General features: G+C 34.6%; 1 protein-coding gene across 10 annotated transcripts in view; it reads left to right on the top strand.

The window, feature by feature from the left end:
* Positions 1 to 17,458, top strand: part of CEP290 (centrosomal protein 290) — a 95,058-nt gene that overhangs the window by 17,019 nt on the left and 60,581 nt on the right. For 8 of the 10 annotated variants that reach the window (XM_032874176.1, XM_032874178.1, XM_032874175.1 and 5 more), the window contains 12 exons: positions 2,275 to 2,447; positions 3,732 to 3,894; positions 6,132 to 6,232; positions 6,303 to 6,390; positions 7,599 to 7,711; positions 9,255 to 9,339; positions 9,863 to 10,005; positions 12,827 to 12,991; positions 13,363 to 13,512; positions 14,975 to 15,090; positions 16,144 to 16,246; positions 16,337 to 16,567. In XM_032874176.1, the coding sequence (XP_032730067.1) occupies positions 2,275 to 2,447; positions 3,732 to 3,894; positions 6,132 to 6,232; positions 6,303 to 6,390; positions 7,599 to 7,711; positions 9,255 to 9,339; positions 9,863 to 10,005; positions 12,827 to 12,991; positions 13,363 to 13,512; positions 14,975 to 15,090; positions 16,144 to 16,246; positions 16,337 to 16,567 (1,631 nt within the window). Of the gene's footprint in view, positions 1 to 2,274; positions 2,448 to 3,731; positions 3,895 to 6,131; positions 6,233 to 6,302; positions 6,391 to 7,598; positions 7,712 to 7,982; positions 8,674 to 8,891; positions 8,985 to 9,254; positions 9,340 to 9,862; positions 10,006 to 12,826; positions 12,992 to 13,362; positions 13,513 to 14,974; positions 15,091 to 16,143; positions 16,247 to 16,336; positions 16,568 to 17,458 lie in introns of those variants that run through there. The other 2 variants (XM_032874183.1, XM_032874184.1) reach the window with 2 other exon arrangements.

Raw genomic sequence — 17,458 nt, 5'->3', positions numbered from 1 at the left:
CCTGAAAAACCACATGAGGAATGTCATCAAGGAAGAGAATAAGCAATCATGTTCAGAGCTGTATTCAGTGCTGCTGATAAATCAAGATGAGCATTGAAAGTTAACCAGTGGATTTAGCATTGGTCACTTTTGGTTTAAGAGAAAATGGATAGTGATGACAGAACAATCTAGAGACTCCTTTGAGGAGGACTGTATAAAGGGAAGGAGAAAAATGGCGTAGTGACTTGAAGGGAAAGGGGCATGACAAAAACTATTTCTCTCCTTAAAATGGAAGAGATAATACTTCTGGGTGAAAAGAAAGATCCATTAAAGAAGAAAATTGACGCATCGATGAAGCAGGAGAGAGAGAGAACTGCTGGAGCAATATCCTTGAGAAGGCCTTGGGATGGCATCTAGTGTTCCAGTGGGGTAGTGGGTCTTAGGAACACAAAGAATCCATCCATAGTGACAGGAAGGGAGGTGGAGTGCATAGATACAGATGCAGGTGACTGGAGATGACCTGATGGTGAGAGCAGGTGGAGCTTCTGTACTGATTGCTTCTCTTTGCTCAGGAAACAAGAAAGTAAGGTTCTTAGCTGAAAGGATAGGGGAAGATGTGTTAGAAGTTTGAGGAGAGAGACGAAGAAAAGACAAAGTTATAAAATCGTCATCTGAAAGAGTGAACAGACTAGAAAAATGTAATATGATTGCTGAGCTAACGAGGCCCACTTGTTATACTTATTTCTATAAGTGTGTATTATGTATTTATTAGAATTACACTTTGACATGGTTTAAACTGTTTAAAAGGGTAACCGATACTGTGGGTTTTGCATATTCCAGCCACTAGGAGAAAAAGTGGCCATTGATCTCTTCTATCAGATAAGAAAGAGGTCTTGTCTAATGACATTTCAGTCAGTCCCTAGTCATAGATCCCTAAAGTCCACAGAAGGTATGGCTACTAGGAAATACTCTATACTTGAAATTAACTTGTAAATATGACAGCTAATGGTGTTTTCTTTCCATTGGTTAGGATTAGCTTTAGCTATCAGAACTAGAGATCTGAAAAATGGTGGCAAAATCAAGAGAGAAGCTTATTTTTCTCAATTTCTTAAAATTAAAAAAAAAAGTTTATTTTTCTCACTTGTGTGATAGTATAGAATTAGGCAATCCAGGGTGTTGCCCTCATCTGTCTCATCCAAAGTGGAACTTTACCCTCACATCTGCATCCCAAACAGCAAGATGGAGGAGGCAGGAAGAGACAAATGGCTCACACTAAAGGATAGGCAGGTAAATATACTGTGGCAGGCCACATGGAAGAAATGAGAGTGGGGGTCACTGGGGACACTTGAGCCTCTGACATGCTCCATCTAGGCTTTTCACTCCAGAAAACAGGGCCCATTTCTTATAAATGTGCATGCTTTCCCACACTAGCTCAATGCCTATACATAAGTACATGCTCTATAAATCACTGAACACTTTTGTTGGATAAGAATGATTTGTGTTGATAATGGGGATGCTATATTTTGGTCTAGCAACGGTTTGGTAAAAAAATATAAGTAGAGATTTTTTAGCTATTAAGACTAAGTTTAGCTGCAGGCAACAGAAAAAATCAAATGTAGCAGTGGTTTAGACAGGATAGAAATGTATCTTTCCATGATATAAATAAAGTTGAGGTGAATAGTTTGGGGTTGGTGTGATAAGCTGCCCAAATAATGGGATATCAGGCATCCTGTATCTTGCTGCCCTGCCTATCTCAGCATGTGGTATCCAGCTCATGTTCTCCATGTTTGAGTTCCAGACTTAATATCTGGATTCCATCTAGCAGGAAGGAGGAAAGAGAAAAGATTCACTCCTCTCCTTTAAAAACATTTCCTGAAATACAAGCTTGTCTGCTTGTATCCCATTGGTCACGTGACCACACCTAGCTGCTGGGGTGACTGGAAATTTAGTCTTTATTTCATGTGGCCGTGTGTCCAACCAAAATTGCATTCTTCTGTTACAGTGGACAAAGTTTGAACAGTAGGAACAGAGAGCGAGTGGTTTTTGCCACAATGATCATTCTTTGGAAAGCATTGTGTTTTGCGATCTTACATAATCCGACCTTTTTAAGCTTGTCCTGTCAATAAGATGAAAACAAATTTTATTTCTCAAATATAAAAAAATAACAAGAAAGAGACTTTTTAAGTGACATACCACCTTTCCTGCGTCTTGTATTGGAATCAGGGATTTAAAGGAATAAGTAATCCATTCAGTTAATTCGTGCGGTTTTGTTTTTGTTTTTGTTTCACTCTGTAGGCGCTTCAGCTCTTTCCCAGCAGACTCATTATAGGAAAATTCAGTCTAAGGTTCAGATGTTAGAAGAGAGAACTAAAGAGGCTGAGAGAGCAGCTGAACTGGCTGAGGCTGATGCTAGGGAAAAGGATAAAGAACTAGTTGAGACGCTAAAGCGATTAAAAGATTATGAATCGGTATGTATTTTTATCTCGTCGGTCAGGGAGCTTAGATTATTCTTGCCACTCACAGTTAGACTGTTCTGTGCCATTACCATTTGCCTTCAGAAACGTTCCAGAAGTGTTTTATGGTAAAGGTTATCTTGGTTGGTTCGTACTACCCCATTCAAACGTCAGAGCAGCATTTACTTTTCAGCCGGAGAATTGTTTTCTGGCCGCTTGATCCAAACCTTGTGCCCAGACCATCGGCTTTGTTGAGGCAACACGTTCAGTTTCTTTGTAAGTGGTGTCATTGTGCCAGCATTATAGATGTGACACCACTGGTTTATTTGCCAGAAGTTATTTCAGGGACAGTTTTGCTGCCTACTGTGCCAACACGCAGTACTTACTTTGTACTTTTTGTATTTTTAAATCTCATTACCACTCAGGCAACTAATGACTCGTATATTCTAATGCTATTACTGATTCACTCTTAGTATTCCTGTCCTATATTTTGTTAAGTGTTTTTAGTTTGTTTATTTGGGGGGTGGGTATGAAGCTCCCTGGAGATGGCATGAACATTTGCTTTATCTTCATAACCCCAGAATTACCTAGCATGGTCTTATAGACAGTCAACATTCACTAATTTTTTTTTTTTAATTTCTTTTCAGCGTAACAGTATTCCTTGTTTTTGCACCACACCCAGTGCTCCGTGCAGTCCGTGCCCTCCCTAATACCCACCACCTGGTTCCCCCAACCTCCCACCCCCCACCCCTTCAAAACGTTTAGGTTGTTTTCCGGAGTCCATAGTCTCTCATGGTTCACCTCCCCTTCCAATTTCCCTCAACATTCACTAATTTTATATTTATTTATTTATTTGTCTGTTTATCTGTTTATTTATTTTGAGAATGAGAGAGAGAGCGAGCGAGCAGGGTGGTGGTGGTGAAGAGGGAAAGAGAGAATCTTAAGCAGACTCCACACCCAGTGTGGAACTCGCTTTGGGCTTGATCTCACAACCTTCAGATCAGACCTGAGCCGAAACCAAGAGTCAGATGCTTAACCCACTGAACCCAGGCGCCCCTTGTTAAATGGTTTATATGTCATTCTCTGAGTCACTTTGTCATTAGGATGCTATACTGGGAAGTTCCAGCAGTTCCATTTTCCATCATATTACTAGATTTGTTTTTTAAAAGCACCATAAAAAGCACAGTTTCATGACACAAATCTTACATATATGTGTACTTCCCCTCATACTTAATAAGAAAATAAGTTTGATAATTTATTCAAATAAACTACATTATACTTAGACTGGATATTTTTCAGGGAATATATGGTTTAGAAGATGCTGTGATTGAAATAAAGAATTGTAAAAACCAAATTAAAATAAGAGATCGAGAGCTTGAAGTATTGACAAAGGAAATCAATAAACTTGAGTTGAAGATCAATGATTTCCTTGATGAAAATGAGGCTCTTAGGGAGCGTGTGGGTAAGTCATCCTTTACGATCCATAGTTTGATCAATCCTAATTGTCAAGTCATTTTTTATTTTTTTGTTCATGTATTATTATTTTTAAATAGTTGAGTGTACTTCCCCCCGCCCCCAAATAAACCCTTCTGTAAACATATTTAAAACAAAAGTGGAGCTGCTCTGATTGAAGTGGGACTAGGGATTTAATGGGTTTGGGATGTGGGTGGGCTGGCCTGGAGCACTGCTTTATTCAGTCTGGCATCTTTTCAAGTAATTGCTTATTTAAAAACTGCCTAAAAACAATTCCTTGTTTAAAAACTGAAAGTCTACTAAACTAATACTACATATTAGAAGTTAACTTCCCCCCTTCCTTTTTCTCAACAAAGTTAGGGTTTGTATGACCCATTTGGTTTGCAAAATACTCTCATTCAGATGAATTCATGAGGACATTTGGAAGTACTGGTTAAGTACTTTTATGATTTATGCTGCTTAAATTTAACTTTGGTTGAGTATTGTAAGGCTACTGTTGATTCTGAGAAGTAATTAGTAAATATAGCTTGAGAGTTTATTGATTTCAATAAATAGTTCATTTAGTGTTACTCATTTGCATATTGAATTATGACAGTCCTGCCGCCTCCTGACAGAACATGGAAGAAGAAGGAGGCACAAACAAGTCAGCTGCAAGAGAATGGTAGCAGGGGACGACAGTAGAAAAGACTGTCGCCCCGAACAACTCCTCAGTCTCATATTTATTAGAAAGTGGGTAACAACCAACAAAGCTGGAGTAGATTACACATTGACCATGAGTCTTGTAAATATGTAAGAAGAAAGGCGAAATATGTCTGGTTACGTAGTACATGACCTATAGTGAGCTAAGCCCAAACGAAAGGATTCTGTCTGTCTAACTGCTGATGCTCCGGGGAAGGGGAGATAACGGAAAAATGAAGCAGGCGGCGTTCGCCCTGAGCAAGCCAGGCATCCCCAGCTGCTGGGCTTCAAGGACGTATGGTCCTGTCCCCCAGAGGCCAATTGCCAGTACGTTTTTTTTTTAAGGCTTTATCTAAGCATGCTTGGTAACTAGTATAATTTCTCATAGGTTATATTTTAAGCAGTATGTAGTTCTGAGGGATGGTTACACAGTCCAATCTAAATTGCTACTTTGAAGTGAAAATAAAAATCTGAATATTGATTTCGTTATACTTGGTAAATACCAATTAATGCTTTCTTAGAGTTAAGTGATCATTTGTGAAAACTGATCTATAGGAAGGAAAAATAAAATTTTTATGAAGATGATTTATTTATGAAAACATACCTAAGTAGGACGCAGAAATCATGCCAATACCCCAAGTTAGCCTTCTGATCAACTTTACCTACCGGATCACAGCTGACTTCAAACTGGAAGTTGCTGAAGCTGACTGAGCCAATTAGATAGCTCCCACAAACACCAGATTTCGTATATTTTATTTTAAAAGATTTTATTTGAGAGAAAGAGAGAGAGAAAGAGCACGCACACCAGCAGTGAGAAGGACAGAGGGAGAAGCAATCTCCCTGCGGAGCCACGAGTCCAGTGTGGGCTCCATCCCAGGACCCTGAGATCATGACTTGAACTGAAGGCAGGTGCTTAATTAACTGACTGAGCCACCCAGATGTCCCTTTTGTATTTTAAAGCTTCCAGATCTTGTCTTATACTTGCTTAAGACAATCTTCATATCTACTTAGTTATAGTAAGTTAAGAGACAGGAAAAGTGGCGGCATCAGACTCATGTGGTAATACAGTTGATCCTGATATTAATAATGACTACTATGTCCCAGGCATTGAACTAAGTACCTTATACGGATTGATTTTTTAACACCTTGACAACAAGCCAAAGAAAGAAAGAAAGAAAAAGAAATGCAGTATTATTCCTACAACTTCGTTAATAATTGAAAGTGGGAATTGAGCGCAAGTCTTTTATTCCATAACTTCTATTTTGAATTAATACATTCTAGTACTTTCGTGACAATCTAACATGGAGAAGAAGACAGATCCTGATATATTTTGTCAGGGTTTCTATTAATAATTGTGATAAAATTATGTTGACTTATAAGGTTATAGTTCAAATATCTGGAAATTCTTGCACAAAAAGTACCTCATTCTTGAGTGATGCTGGCTGAATAAATTGTAACCATTTGGTTGATGATAACCAATTGCTTTGTGAATTTTTATAGCTCATTTGAATGTTGGTAAGTTTTTAATTATATTGCTTTTTATTTTAGGCCTCGAACCGAAGACAATGATTGATTTAACTGAATTTAGAAATAGTAAAAGCTTAAAACAGCAGCAGTACAGAGCTGAAAACCAGATTCTTTTGAAAGAGGCAAGTGTGATAGTCAATTAGTTATTTTCTGGTTGAACCAAAAGAAATACTAATAATTTGTACTTTATAGATTGAAAGTCTAGAGGAAGAACGACTGGATCTGAAAAAAAAAATTCGCCAGATGGCTCAAGAAAGAGGAAAAAGAGCTGCCGCTTCAGGTATATGCAGTTACTCCAAATCCTTGAAAGAATCATTGGAAAATGAATTGTCTGGAGCTGAAATTTTTTGTATCTTATATATATTATAATGGTTCTGCTGCAAGTTTAATAAATGAAATAATGGCCTGATGAAGAGTATTTAATTATCATTGATTTCTGTCCTTAATCTGAAACAGGCAAAAACAGAAAAAAACACCATGAAATAATTGAACAAAACTTCAGAATCATCGACTTTTGAAAACTTTACAGTATAGTCTTTTAATTCCCACACAATCCCAATATGCTATGATCAATAATGATGATATTTAGTAATTTCTATATTGGTATATGTTGCTGTTAATATCTTCCTTAAGCAGTACATTGAAAACTTTCTTTGTACATTATTTTTTATTAAGTGAAAGCAATGTTTCATTGAATAAAAATTAACATTTTTGTTTATCTTATTTGATGTCAAGGGAACAGTTGGTTAAGTTTTGTAATAGCAATTGTAGTGCCTTTTTCTAAGAAGACCATAGAGAAGGAATTTTTTTTAACTTCACCCAAGTCCACAAGTATTTGAATAATGAAGGGCTTTTTGTTTGTTGCTTTGTTCTGTTTTTGGTTTGTTTATTTTGATGTTTTTTAAATCATCACAGTCTCTATAATATATCAAAAAATTTCTAGAATGGCAAAACTTCCTAAATTGTTAATGTATTAGCCAGTTTACTCATTCATGATTCTTATCTATTTTATATGTCTCTAAACTACTTCAGTACTTACTATATTAAAGTATAGAATGTGTAAAGAATTAAAGAGAAGATAAAAGTCATATTAGTTTCTCATATTATTAATATTAAAAGTGAGCTAAATCAGGAGGTTGTATAGGCTACATGGGGATCAAGGATTTTGGAAATATTCTACCTTTTGTTTGAGTTAAAACTTGATTTTACTGGGATGCTTGGGTGGCTCAGTCGGTTGGGTGTCTGCCTTCAGCTCGGGTCATGATCCCAGGGTCCTGGGATTGAGTCCCGCATTGGGTTTCCTGCTCATCAGGGAGCCTGCTTCTCCCTCTGCCTGCTGCTCCCCCTGCTTCTGTGCTCACTCACTTTCTCTCTTTGACAAATATATGAATAAAATCTTTTTAAAAAGCCCTTGATTTTACTTTCTAAGAATTAGAATAATAAGAGAGTTACTTTATCTTTCTAATTTGTTAATTTTTTTATATGTAGGATTAACTGTTGAGGACCTGACCCTAACCGAAAACTTTTCTCAAGAAAATAGAATAGGAGAAAGGAAATTCGATTTTGCAAGCCTCAAAAATATGAGTGAAGCTCCATCGAAGGTAAACAGTGTTGTTACGGCAGAGAGAATAGAAGAAAAATGTTACTATTAGTGCTTTCATTTCTTCCCCAGTTACCTGAGTTTAGACATTGCTTCTTTTTATAGTTGTTAAATAACTTTTTTTTTTAAGTTTAAATAACCCGTTGATCCAAAGATTGATTAATGAGATTTTATTTGCTCTAAATACAGATTAGGAGTTCAGATAAAATAGAGCTGCCGCATAGGAGACCGTCATTTGGTTTTCCACAGTCATATCAGAATGAACCAGAGGAGAATGTCACCATAGGATCATTATCAAGAATGTTATCTGAATTTCAACATAGTGTAGAAAGTGAAGTGGATCCTTTTGTCTCTCTAACTAAACCTTCTTCATCTGTACAAGTAAAAGATAATAATTCACCTCCAGAAACCATTACAATAAAGGAGATTTTTAAAGCACCATGTCTACAATCTTTAAGAAATCTAGAATCATTAGTCAATAGCTTTAATAGGGAGAGGCATGAAGAAATAGATGACTACTTATACGCTCTTTCTGACTACTCTATGAAGAAAGTGTCAAGAAGCTGTCAGGCACTTGAGAAGACTAGTTTCACACAGAAAAGCAGTTCATCTTTACAGGCCTTATCAACAGCTTCAGACTTAATCCAGAAGTTATCACTTAGGCAGAAATCTGCAATATTTTGTGAACAAATTCATGATAATAGAGCTGACATGGATGAATCACAAGTAGCAACATCAGAAGATGAACAGGTTCATAACCAGATAAAATATGTTGATACCAGTTTGAAAGAAGATCTAAGAAAGAGTGAAGTGCCTTTGCAGACAGAGATTTTGAAAAGTAAACTTGATGTTAATCTTCCGGACCATGTGCCTATTACTACACAATCAAAATCATCTCAGGTAGATCCACTTGAAAATCTTATAGAACAGCTACGGAGAGAACTAGTATTTCTTAGATCTCAGGTGAGCTTTCCTCCAGATTCCGTTACTGAGATCACCTTTTGTATTAACTCTTTTTTTTTTAATGACTTCCTAACAAAATTCTCTAAGTAATAATTGTAATAAGAACTTTTTTATGCTTGCACATAACATAAATTTATACACATTTCTTAAAAATTTAAAAATGCAGCGAGTTTGACATGAAATCATTGACTTGCCTAATTTATTAATTATTCCTTTAGAATGAAGTCATAGCACAGGATTTATTGGTCAAGGAAGCACAGAATAGAAGTGCAGAAATAGAGCTTGAACGTCATAGAACCCAGGCAGAACAGGTAGTATGAAGGCAGACTATTAAAAGATGATTGTGGTACTAAAGACAAAAACTTTCATTATATTTCTTTGCCTTTTGCTGTGGGAGTGGGTAAAGGGAGAAAGTGGGAGCAAGACCACTAGCTGTTTTACCTTTTGGGTTTTATTGTTATTATTACTGTAATAGCTTATCTTTGGTGTGTTATAACTCAATTAGTCAAAATTTTTTAACTTGAAAACTATAGTGATATTTTGTTTAAAAAAATCAATCTTATTCTTTGTGTTCTATACAGAATGAATTTCTTTCAAGAGAACTAATTGAAAAGGAAAGAGATTTAGAAAGAGGTAGAACAATAATAACCAAATTTCAGAATAAATGTAAGTTATTACTGTTTCTTATTTTTCTGTACTTATTTATCCTATACCAAAAATTATGGATCTAGAAGGACTTTAAAACATTCTTATTTTCTAGTCTGTTTTAACTTTAATTACCTCCGTAATATATAAGCTTCAGTGTCTCTCATTCATGTATTTGGTTTACCTTGCTATATTCATTGTCAAAGTTATAATGGGAATTTTTTGTGGTGATCAATGAGTCCGTTTTTCTTTTTTGTTTAATGAACTTGGAGTTAAAAAATGAATTTAAAAGATGTTTAATGAAGGGAAGACAAAGCATGTTTATGATTTCTTTCAACAATGAAACATATATGCACATGATTTAAATAGGTGTATCATTGAATTCAACTAATCACACATTGGATTTATAGGTGATTTTTTTGCACATTTATTTACTTTGGCATTTCCAAATGGGTATTTTTTCTATATGTGATATGTTATTTGTATAGAGTAGTGTAAGTTGTGAAGAAGGTACTCATTGAATGAGAAAAATATGTCATTTTAGTAAAAGAATTAGCCGAAGAAAATAAGCAGCTGGAAGAAGGTATGAAAGAAATATTGCAAGCTATTAAGGAAATGCAAAAAGATCCTGATGTTAAAGGAGGAGAAACATCTCTAATCATCCCTAGTCTTGAAAGACTAGTTAATGTAAGTTTTTGCCACATAGGTTTTATTTTGTTGTTTCCTGCTTTAAAGATGTTGTTCAACTGTTCTCTGGCTTTCATTGTTTCTGGTGAGACATTTATAGTCATTCGAGTTACTGTTCACTGTTCCCCTGTTTGTTACATGTCGATTTATCAGGCTTTCGGAACTTCCTTTGTTACTTGGTTTTCATCGGCTTCACTATAGTGTGCATTGGTGTGTGTGTAGATATGTGTGTGCCTGCATATATTTGTATGTGTGTATGTTGTTTGGGGTTTGCTGAGTTTCTTCAGTCTGTTTACTTGTGCTAATCACTACAGTTGAAAAGTTTCCTCCTTTTTAGTTCTTCAGTTATTTCTTTTGTCCCATTGTCTCTGGGACTTCAGTGACACATATTAGATCTTTTGATAGTGTCCACAGGTTTTTGAGGCTTTTTTCATTTTTCCCCCTATCTTTTTTATATTTCCTCCTCCTGATTGGATAATTGCTATTTATCTTTTTTAAGATCACTGATACTTTACTCTAACGTCTCAATTCTTCCATTTAAAAGGTCAGCCTGGCAGAGTTTTTAACAGAATTTGGAGTTCCTTTTTGCTGGTTATTTTCTTTCTGGAATTCCTGTCTTTCCAGACTTTGGGCTTTGTCTCTGGTTTTCTTGGCCAGAAAGATGACAGGTCACTGCAATGGTAGATTGTCCCTTCCCTATAGCACCACCCTCCCCCAACATGCAAAATGCACTTGTCAGTGGTTCTGTCTTCCAAGTTTTAAGTCCTCTCCAAAATCTACTTTCTTTTGTTTATTTTCTAGAACCTTGTTAAGTGTGGGAAGGTAGTCTGGTAGGACCTTATGCCAGAAACCCAGAAGTGTAACAGGATGTAGTAGGAATATTGTAAATTCCTTAAGCATTCCTTAAGGAATGCTTAAGCATTGGTACAGGAAAAATATTAGCCACCAAATAATAGTCTATTTATATCTACTGTATAGAGATATGAGCATTTTACAGTATTGAGTATTACATAAACTTGAATAATATATACATTTTAAATTATTAATATTTAAATAAATTGTTTACATAATCTGAATATACTTAGCATATATTATTGCTTCCCAAATTTGTGCTTCCTAAGAAAATGTTATTTGTTGAATTGCTTTTTTTATGGTGAATTAGTCAGTAGTTGAACACTTGTTCTAAGCAGCACTGTATTGTAGCAGAGAGGAAGAGTGATACTGGTATGTTCAAAACTTCTTAGGCAGGAAGATCATTTTGACAAAATTTATAAGAACCATTTAATTCTCTTTATATGTTACTCATTTTTATGTTCCTTCTCCTGTTGGTGACTTTGTTTGCCTCTGCTGTTTTGTGTGTCTAAAATGATTCTTTATGCTTTTTCTGTGAACATCTTTCATCTATGATGCTACTCACTATTGATAGTGTATCTAACTCAAACTATTTTCCAAGGGAAACTCACATAGTGACCAAATACAAACAGAACAGATAGAGCAGGAAATTCTAACTTCTTCTGTTTCAGTTGAGTTTCTGGTCTTGCCAGGACCACTGTTTCTAGAGATTTCACCTGCTTCTATCCTCGGTTGTCATTCTTTTCTGATTGATATGCCCTGTCTGTAACTCACAAATGACCTAACAATTCCTGCTGTAAGAAATCTTCAGAATCAGTGACACTTTAGTTGAGATATTTCTTGATTATGTACTTCATTTCACTTTCTGTTGCCACAGGTTATTTTTCAGTACCTCTAATCACCCTTTAATCTCATTTTAAGAAAAGGGCACATAGACAACATGGTGCTTGTTCTCAGCAAGACAGCTGACAAGGCTACCTTGATGTCTGTCACAGTACCTCCTTCTACTTACTTCTGTCTTCCTGGTATCCCCTTTGAATTAGTATAATTTCTTATTCCATATGATCCCTGCCTCAGTCTCTTGAGGGTTAAAGCTTACTTCCATAAAACTTCTGCCTCAAGTTGACTGGATCACTAACCTTCTTTGTCTTTGCCTTGTTTTCTGAAGCTTTCTTTACTTTGCAGTTAGCAGTTTTGTTATATATAATTTCTTTAAAATGCAAATATATTTATATGTATGTACTCTGTCGATGTGTACTGGGGTGTATGTATAGTTATGTATGCCATTGTTGGCGAATTAGGATGAATGAAGCATTTTTGGTAATATTTTAATATTTGACATACTATTTTTGCTTATCCAGCCGTTTTGGATAATACTTTGTTACCATACTTTGCCTTTTTGTCATATATGCTTCAACTGTGTGGAGAGGAAGCAATGAAGAATTCACTTAATTAAATGTAGTAACTATTTCAGTCCTCTGATCATGCTTTAAATAAGGGTGCTGCATAGTTTCAAAGTATCTGCATATAAATTATCTCATTTTGACTACATAAAAACTTTCTAAAGTGGGCAGATGTGACATCATTTCCTCTTCTTTAGAGATAAGGAAACTAAGGTTTAAAGAATTTAAGTCACTTGCTGAGCTAGTAAGAGATTGGTTAAGATTTGAACCCTAATCCTCTTACTGCCTTCCAGTTGTTTTTCTAGTCCAGCAGTCTACTAAAATTAGCTAAATGTTAAATGTTATAGCGAGGTAATTACTATGCTTGGAATACTGATGTAAGTTAATCCAGAGTTTTATGAATTTAGATTCGCAAATAAGAAATGGTTTTGGCATATTTTGTAATTATGCCTGTCAGTGAAGAGTAAAATGCCTAAATGTGAATTTTATTTAAAAGGTAGTTTTTTTTCTTATTATGATTTTAGTATTTTGCTTCACACTTTTTCAATATAATCTAAATTTATTAGGCTATAGAATCAAAGAACGCAGAAGGAATCTTTGATGCTAATCTGCATTTGAAAGCCCAAGTTGACCAACTTACTGGAAGAAATGAAGAATTAAGGCAGGAGCTCAGGGAATCTCGGAAGGAGGCGATCAGTTATTCTCAGCAGTTGGCAAAAGCAAATTTAAAGGTGAGAATATGAATAAATAATAGAAAATGCTAAGCATTACTAACATAGTCTTAATATGAAACTTTTAATTTTCTTTTAAAAGACTGAGAAAATGCTTCTTGAATTAATTCAACATTAAGAAAACTCCTTTTTGGATTTTTCCTAAATAAGTGGGAAATAAGTACCTTTTATAATATAAAAGATACAAAAATTCTAAGTCTATACATAGGTGTTTCTAAATAAAATTTAAAGTATGGTTTAACTGATGTCTGGTAGGGCATTCATACATTTACTTTTTGAAAATACTCAGTAGGAAGAAAAAGTTACCGGCTCTTAAATTTGGCTTTGGTTTTGAGAGATGTGACTCTCATTTATGAACTGTTTGATTCCAGGTAGATCATCTTGAAAAAGAGATCATTCTTTTACGGCAATCAGAAGGATCAAATGTTGTTTTTAAAGGAGTGGACTTACCTGATGGGATAGCACCATCTAGTGCCAATATTATTAATTCTCAAAATGAATATTTAATACATATCTTACAGGTAGTAAAAATTTTGCATCTCAATAACAAAAGCTATTGATAGTATGTTTCTTCATATATTCATTTGAGTGTTCTTAGAATATTATCATTGAGATATATTTTTATTGGATTTTGATATTAAATGGAATATTATGAATGAAAGCAGTTTGTTCCATTCATCTGTATAAGAAGCATGCTGACATATTTTGTGCACATACGTGTCATGAAATATATGATTAACAGGTAGAATGACATGTAGCTAAGGTGGTAATGTATAAATAGAGGAGCCCTTTTATTTAGTGCTGGTTGGAAAAGCAATTCAAGTGAATAAAGTCTGATACAATTTTTAGTGAAATGATTAAATTGTTCCTTTTTTATTTTAACTACAAGAGAAAGTTTTTAAATCAAATTGTCTTTAATGTATTTCTTCCCTTTAAACTTGTGTTGGTTAATTCATGAGTAAATTAGAAAGGGTAGTGCTTGCCCTGGGTTTGTCGGTTTTGCTGCCTATATTGTGGTCATTATGAATGGCCTAATGAGAGATACTTTTCATTATTTCATTTGAAGTGTGAATGCCCGTAACATCATGTTCATTTGAAATATAATTACGAAAATGTGTTTGGAATGAATGAAAATATGTTTTTGATTATTAGCACTACTGTTTCCATCTCCTAGATGATCCCTTTGTGAATATACCTGAGTGATGATTACTAAATACTACTTGTTTTTGTATTTGAAAAATGTTTTTGTACTTGTATATTTGAAAAACATTGCTTTTTTTCATCTTTATATAAAAAAAAAATGAAAGGCATTTTGGCAGATTAGAGAGCACCAATTGGGGATCTGAAAACCTGTTCATAGCAAAACATGTACTAAAAAAAAAACCAAAACAAAACATGTACTTGGACTCCCAATCCCCTAAGAGTGATAGATGTAGCCAAGGCCTTTGGAGCCATGCAAGACTAACTTTTTAAGTGTTGGATTTGCATGTGTATAAGGCACCTGACACCAGGATTGCCATATGTGCTCAGCAGTGGTTACCAAGTGTAGTTTTATGAGCTTTTTAAAGTTGAGTTAATCTTTCTAAGTCCCTTTCTTTGTCTATAAAATGAAGTAATTGCAAAGAGTTGTTTGAATGGAGGCATGAACGGGTATGTTCACAAAAAGTATGTGAGGCTGAGTGACTAGAGGAAGTTCATAACCACTGGATCTGATCATTTATGTGGGTACTGAAATTATCAAATATGATACAAATAATTTTACCAGTTTTATAGTACTTCTCTTTATACATATTGCCTCCTTTAATATGCCTTAAACTAAGATGTTCCGTATATTATAGAAATTACCTGTGCTGCTAATGAAGTGGATAACTATATTCTCTTTTATATATTTTTCTATAACCTTGTCAAAGTATGAATTTATACTTTCCAATTTAAAATATATTCTGATTCTTTTTGCATTCTTATTTCTCAACCAATTTTTAGGAACTAGAATGTAAAGAAAATAAATTAAAGATCTTAGAAGATTCTCTTGAAGACTATAACAGAAAATTTGCAGTAATTCGTCATCAGCAAAGCTTATTATATAAAGAATATCTAAGGTATAAGTGTTAGCAAAACTTTTGTAATATATGAATATTTTGCAAATGTCCTGGCACATGAACATTTTGTAAATGTCAGCAGCTAGCATCATTCTTCATCATTACTGTCATCATTATTGATATATTTTCATTGGTAACTAATATTTTCTCCTTATCTCTGCTATTTCATCTATATCAACCAAATAATTTTCTTACAAGTCGTTAGAATACCAGATTAACGGTGATTTAAATACGAAGTGTAATTATTATGTGATCTAACAAGAAACCCAAAGCTAATTATAGGGTAGGCCACGTTTAAGGGTTGTCATTATTTTTTGTTACAGTTTATAAAATAGATGCAGGAGTTCAAGGAAGAGGAAACCATGCCCACTGTAGAAGAGACATATTTTTTTTTTCCACACAACTTTCTATTTTTAGTTTAAAAATTTTTCTCCAGAACCTTCTAACATAGCAGACTTTGACTCAGGTCACATTAGCCAGAATTGGGCTAATGAGCTATCCAAGTCATATGTTCAAGTCTCAACCATTCAGTGGCAAAGAGAGTGGTGCCATTATAATTTGTTTATGCCAGCCAGATTGTAGGTGACTGTAGAATGTCTCTCAGGTAAGGAACAGTGTCTTACACACCTTCATTTAAATCAAATGATTACTACTGTTGTTTATATTCTAAGTATTTTGCAACTGGTTAACCCTCAAGTTTTAAGAGTAGGGTCAGAATATTGAGAACTGATTTCCAGAATTAGTTTGGAGTGTTGATTATTTTCCTATTTGTTTTCTGTTTTTAATAAAATGTTGTAAGATTCAGCTTCATTTGTTCTACTGTAACAGTTGTAGAGTTGTGACTCATGGAATAATGAAAGTAACTTGATAGATAAAATAATTTCTTTATACTGCATTTATTTAATAAAAATAGAACTTCCAGGCTAAATCCTTGTCAAATGGAATTTTGAGATACTCTCTTACCAGATACCAGGAGCTGTGATGCCTCTTATTTTCCTGTAGTTAAGTATTTTATTAGGTTTTATTATATTGTCATTTTTATTTTTTTGGAAGTGAAAAGGAGGCCTGGAAAATAGAATCTGAAACAGTAAAAGAGGAAAAGAAAAAACTAGAGGATCAAATCCAACAAGATGCTATAAAAGTAAAAGAATATAATGTAAGTAAAACTCTTTTAAAATCAGTGTACAATATTGTACCAACTAAGATAGCTACATTCAACAAGTAATATAAATGTGTCTTTGTGCAGAATTTGCTCAGTGCTCTTCAGATGGATTCAGATGAAATGAAAAAAACAATTTCAGAAAATAGTAGAAAAATCACAGTCCTGCAAGTGAATGAAAAGTCACTCATAAGACAGTATACTACTTTAGTAGAAATGGAGCGACAGCTTAGGAAAGAAAATGGGAAACAGAAGAATGAATTGATAGCAATGGAAGCTGAAGTTGGTGAAAAAATTGGACGTTTGCAACGATTTAAGGTACATCTGATTTTTTTTTTTTTTTTTTTGCTCTATAAAAACTTTGAAATATGAGGAAGAGAGGATAATATAATGAACAGCCATCTCCTGGATTAATACTTAACATTTATTAACATTCTGCATTATTGCTTCATCTGTTCCTTGTAGGAATAAATTGCAGACATTTCTTCCCTTAGTATTTTAGTGTGCATTTCTAAAAAACAAAGCCTTTTTTTGTTTATATAACACTAACTTTATCACATCTAACAAAAGGGACAATAATTGCCTTACATTATCTAATGTCCAGGCCATATTCACATTTCCTCAGTTGTTCCAGGATCCAGTCAAGGACCCTGCATTATATTTATATGCTATATGTCAGTAAGTCTTTAATATTCATAGAATCTCCTGGGTTTTGTTTTCCTCTGTGAAAATGTTGAAAATTTACCTTTTTTTTTTTTTTTTTGTAATTTTGCTTATTCTTCTATTCATTGTATTTACTAAAAGCTTTGAAGCCTTGGATATGTCAGATTAAACATTATTGATAAGAATACTCCATCCAAAGTTGAGAGGCAATGTGGGGGGCTTAGGGGGTAGGAAAGGAATGAATGAAACAAGATGAGATCAGGAGGGAGACAAACCATAAGAGACTCTTAATCTCACAAAACAAACTGAGGGTTGCCGGGGGGGGGGGGGGGGGGTAGGGAGAGGGTGGTTGTGTTATGGACATTGGGGAAGGTATGTGCTATGGGGAGTGCTGTGAAGTGTAAACCTGGCGATTCACAGACCTGTACCCCTGGGGCTAATAATACATTATATATTAATAAAAAAATTAAAACATTAAAAAAAATAAAAAGAATACTCCATCCATAATCCATTGTACTTTAATACCCTATGTTGCATCACTTCAAG

The sequence above is a fragment of the Lontra canadensis genome, unplaced genomic scaffold (genome assembly GCF_010015895.1).
Source record: "Lontra canadensis isolate GAN:19392208 unplaced genomic scaffold, GSC_riverotter_1.0 scaffold52, whole genome shotgun sequence".
Lineage (NCBI taxonomy): Eukaryota > Metazoa > Chordata > Mammalia > Carnivora > Mustelidae > Lontra > Lontra canadensis.
This window is presented reverse-complemented; position numbering and strand designations above follow the sequence as displayed.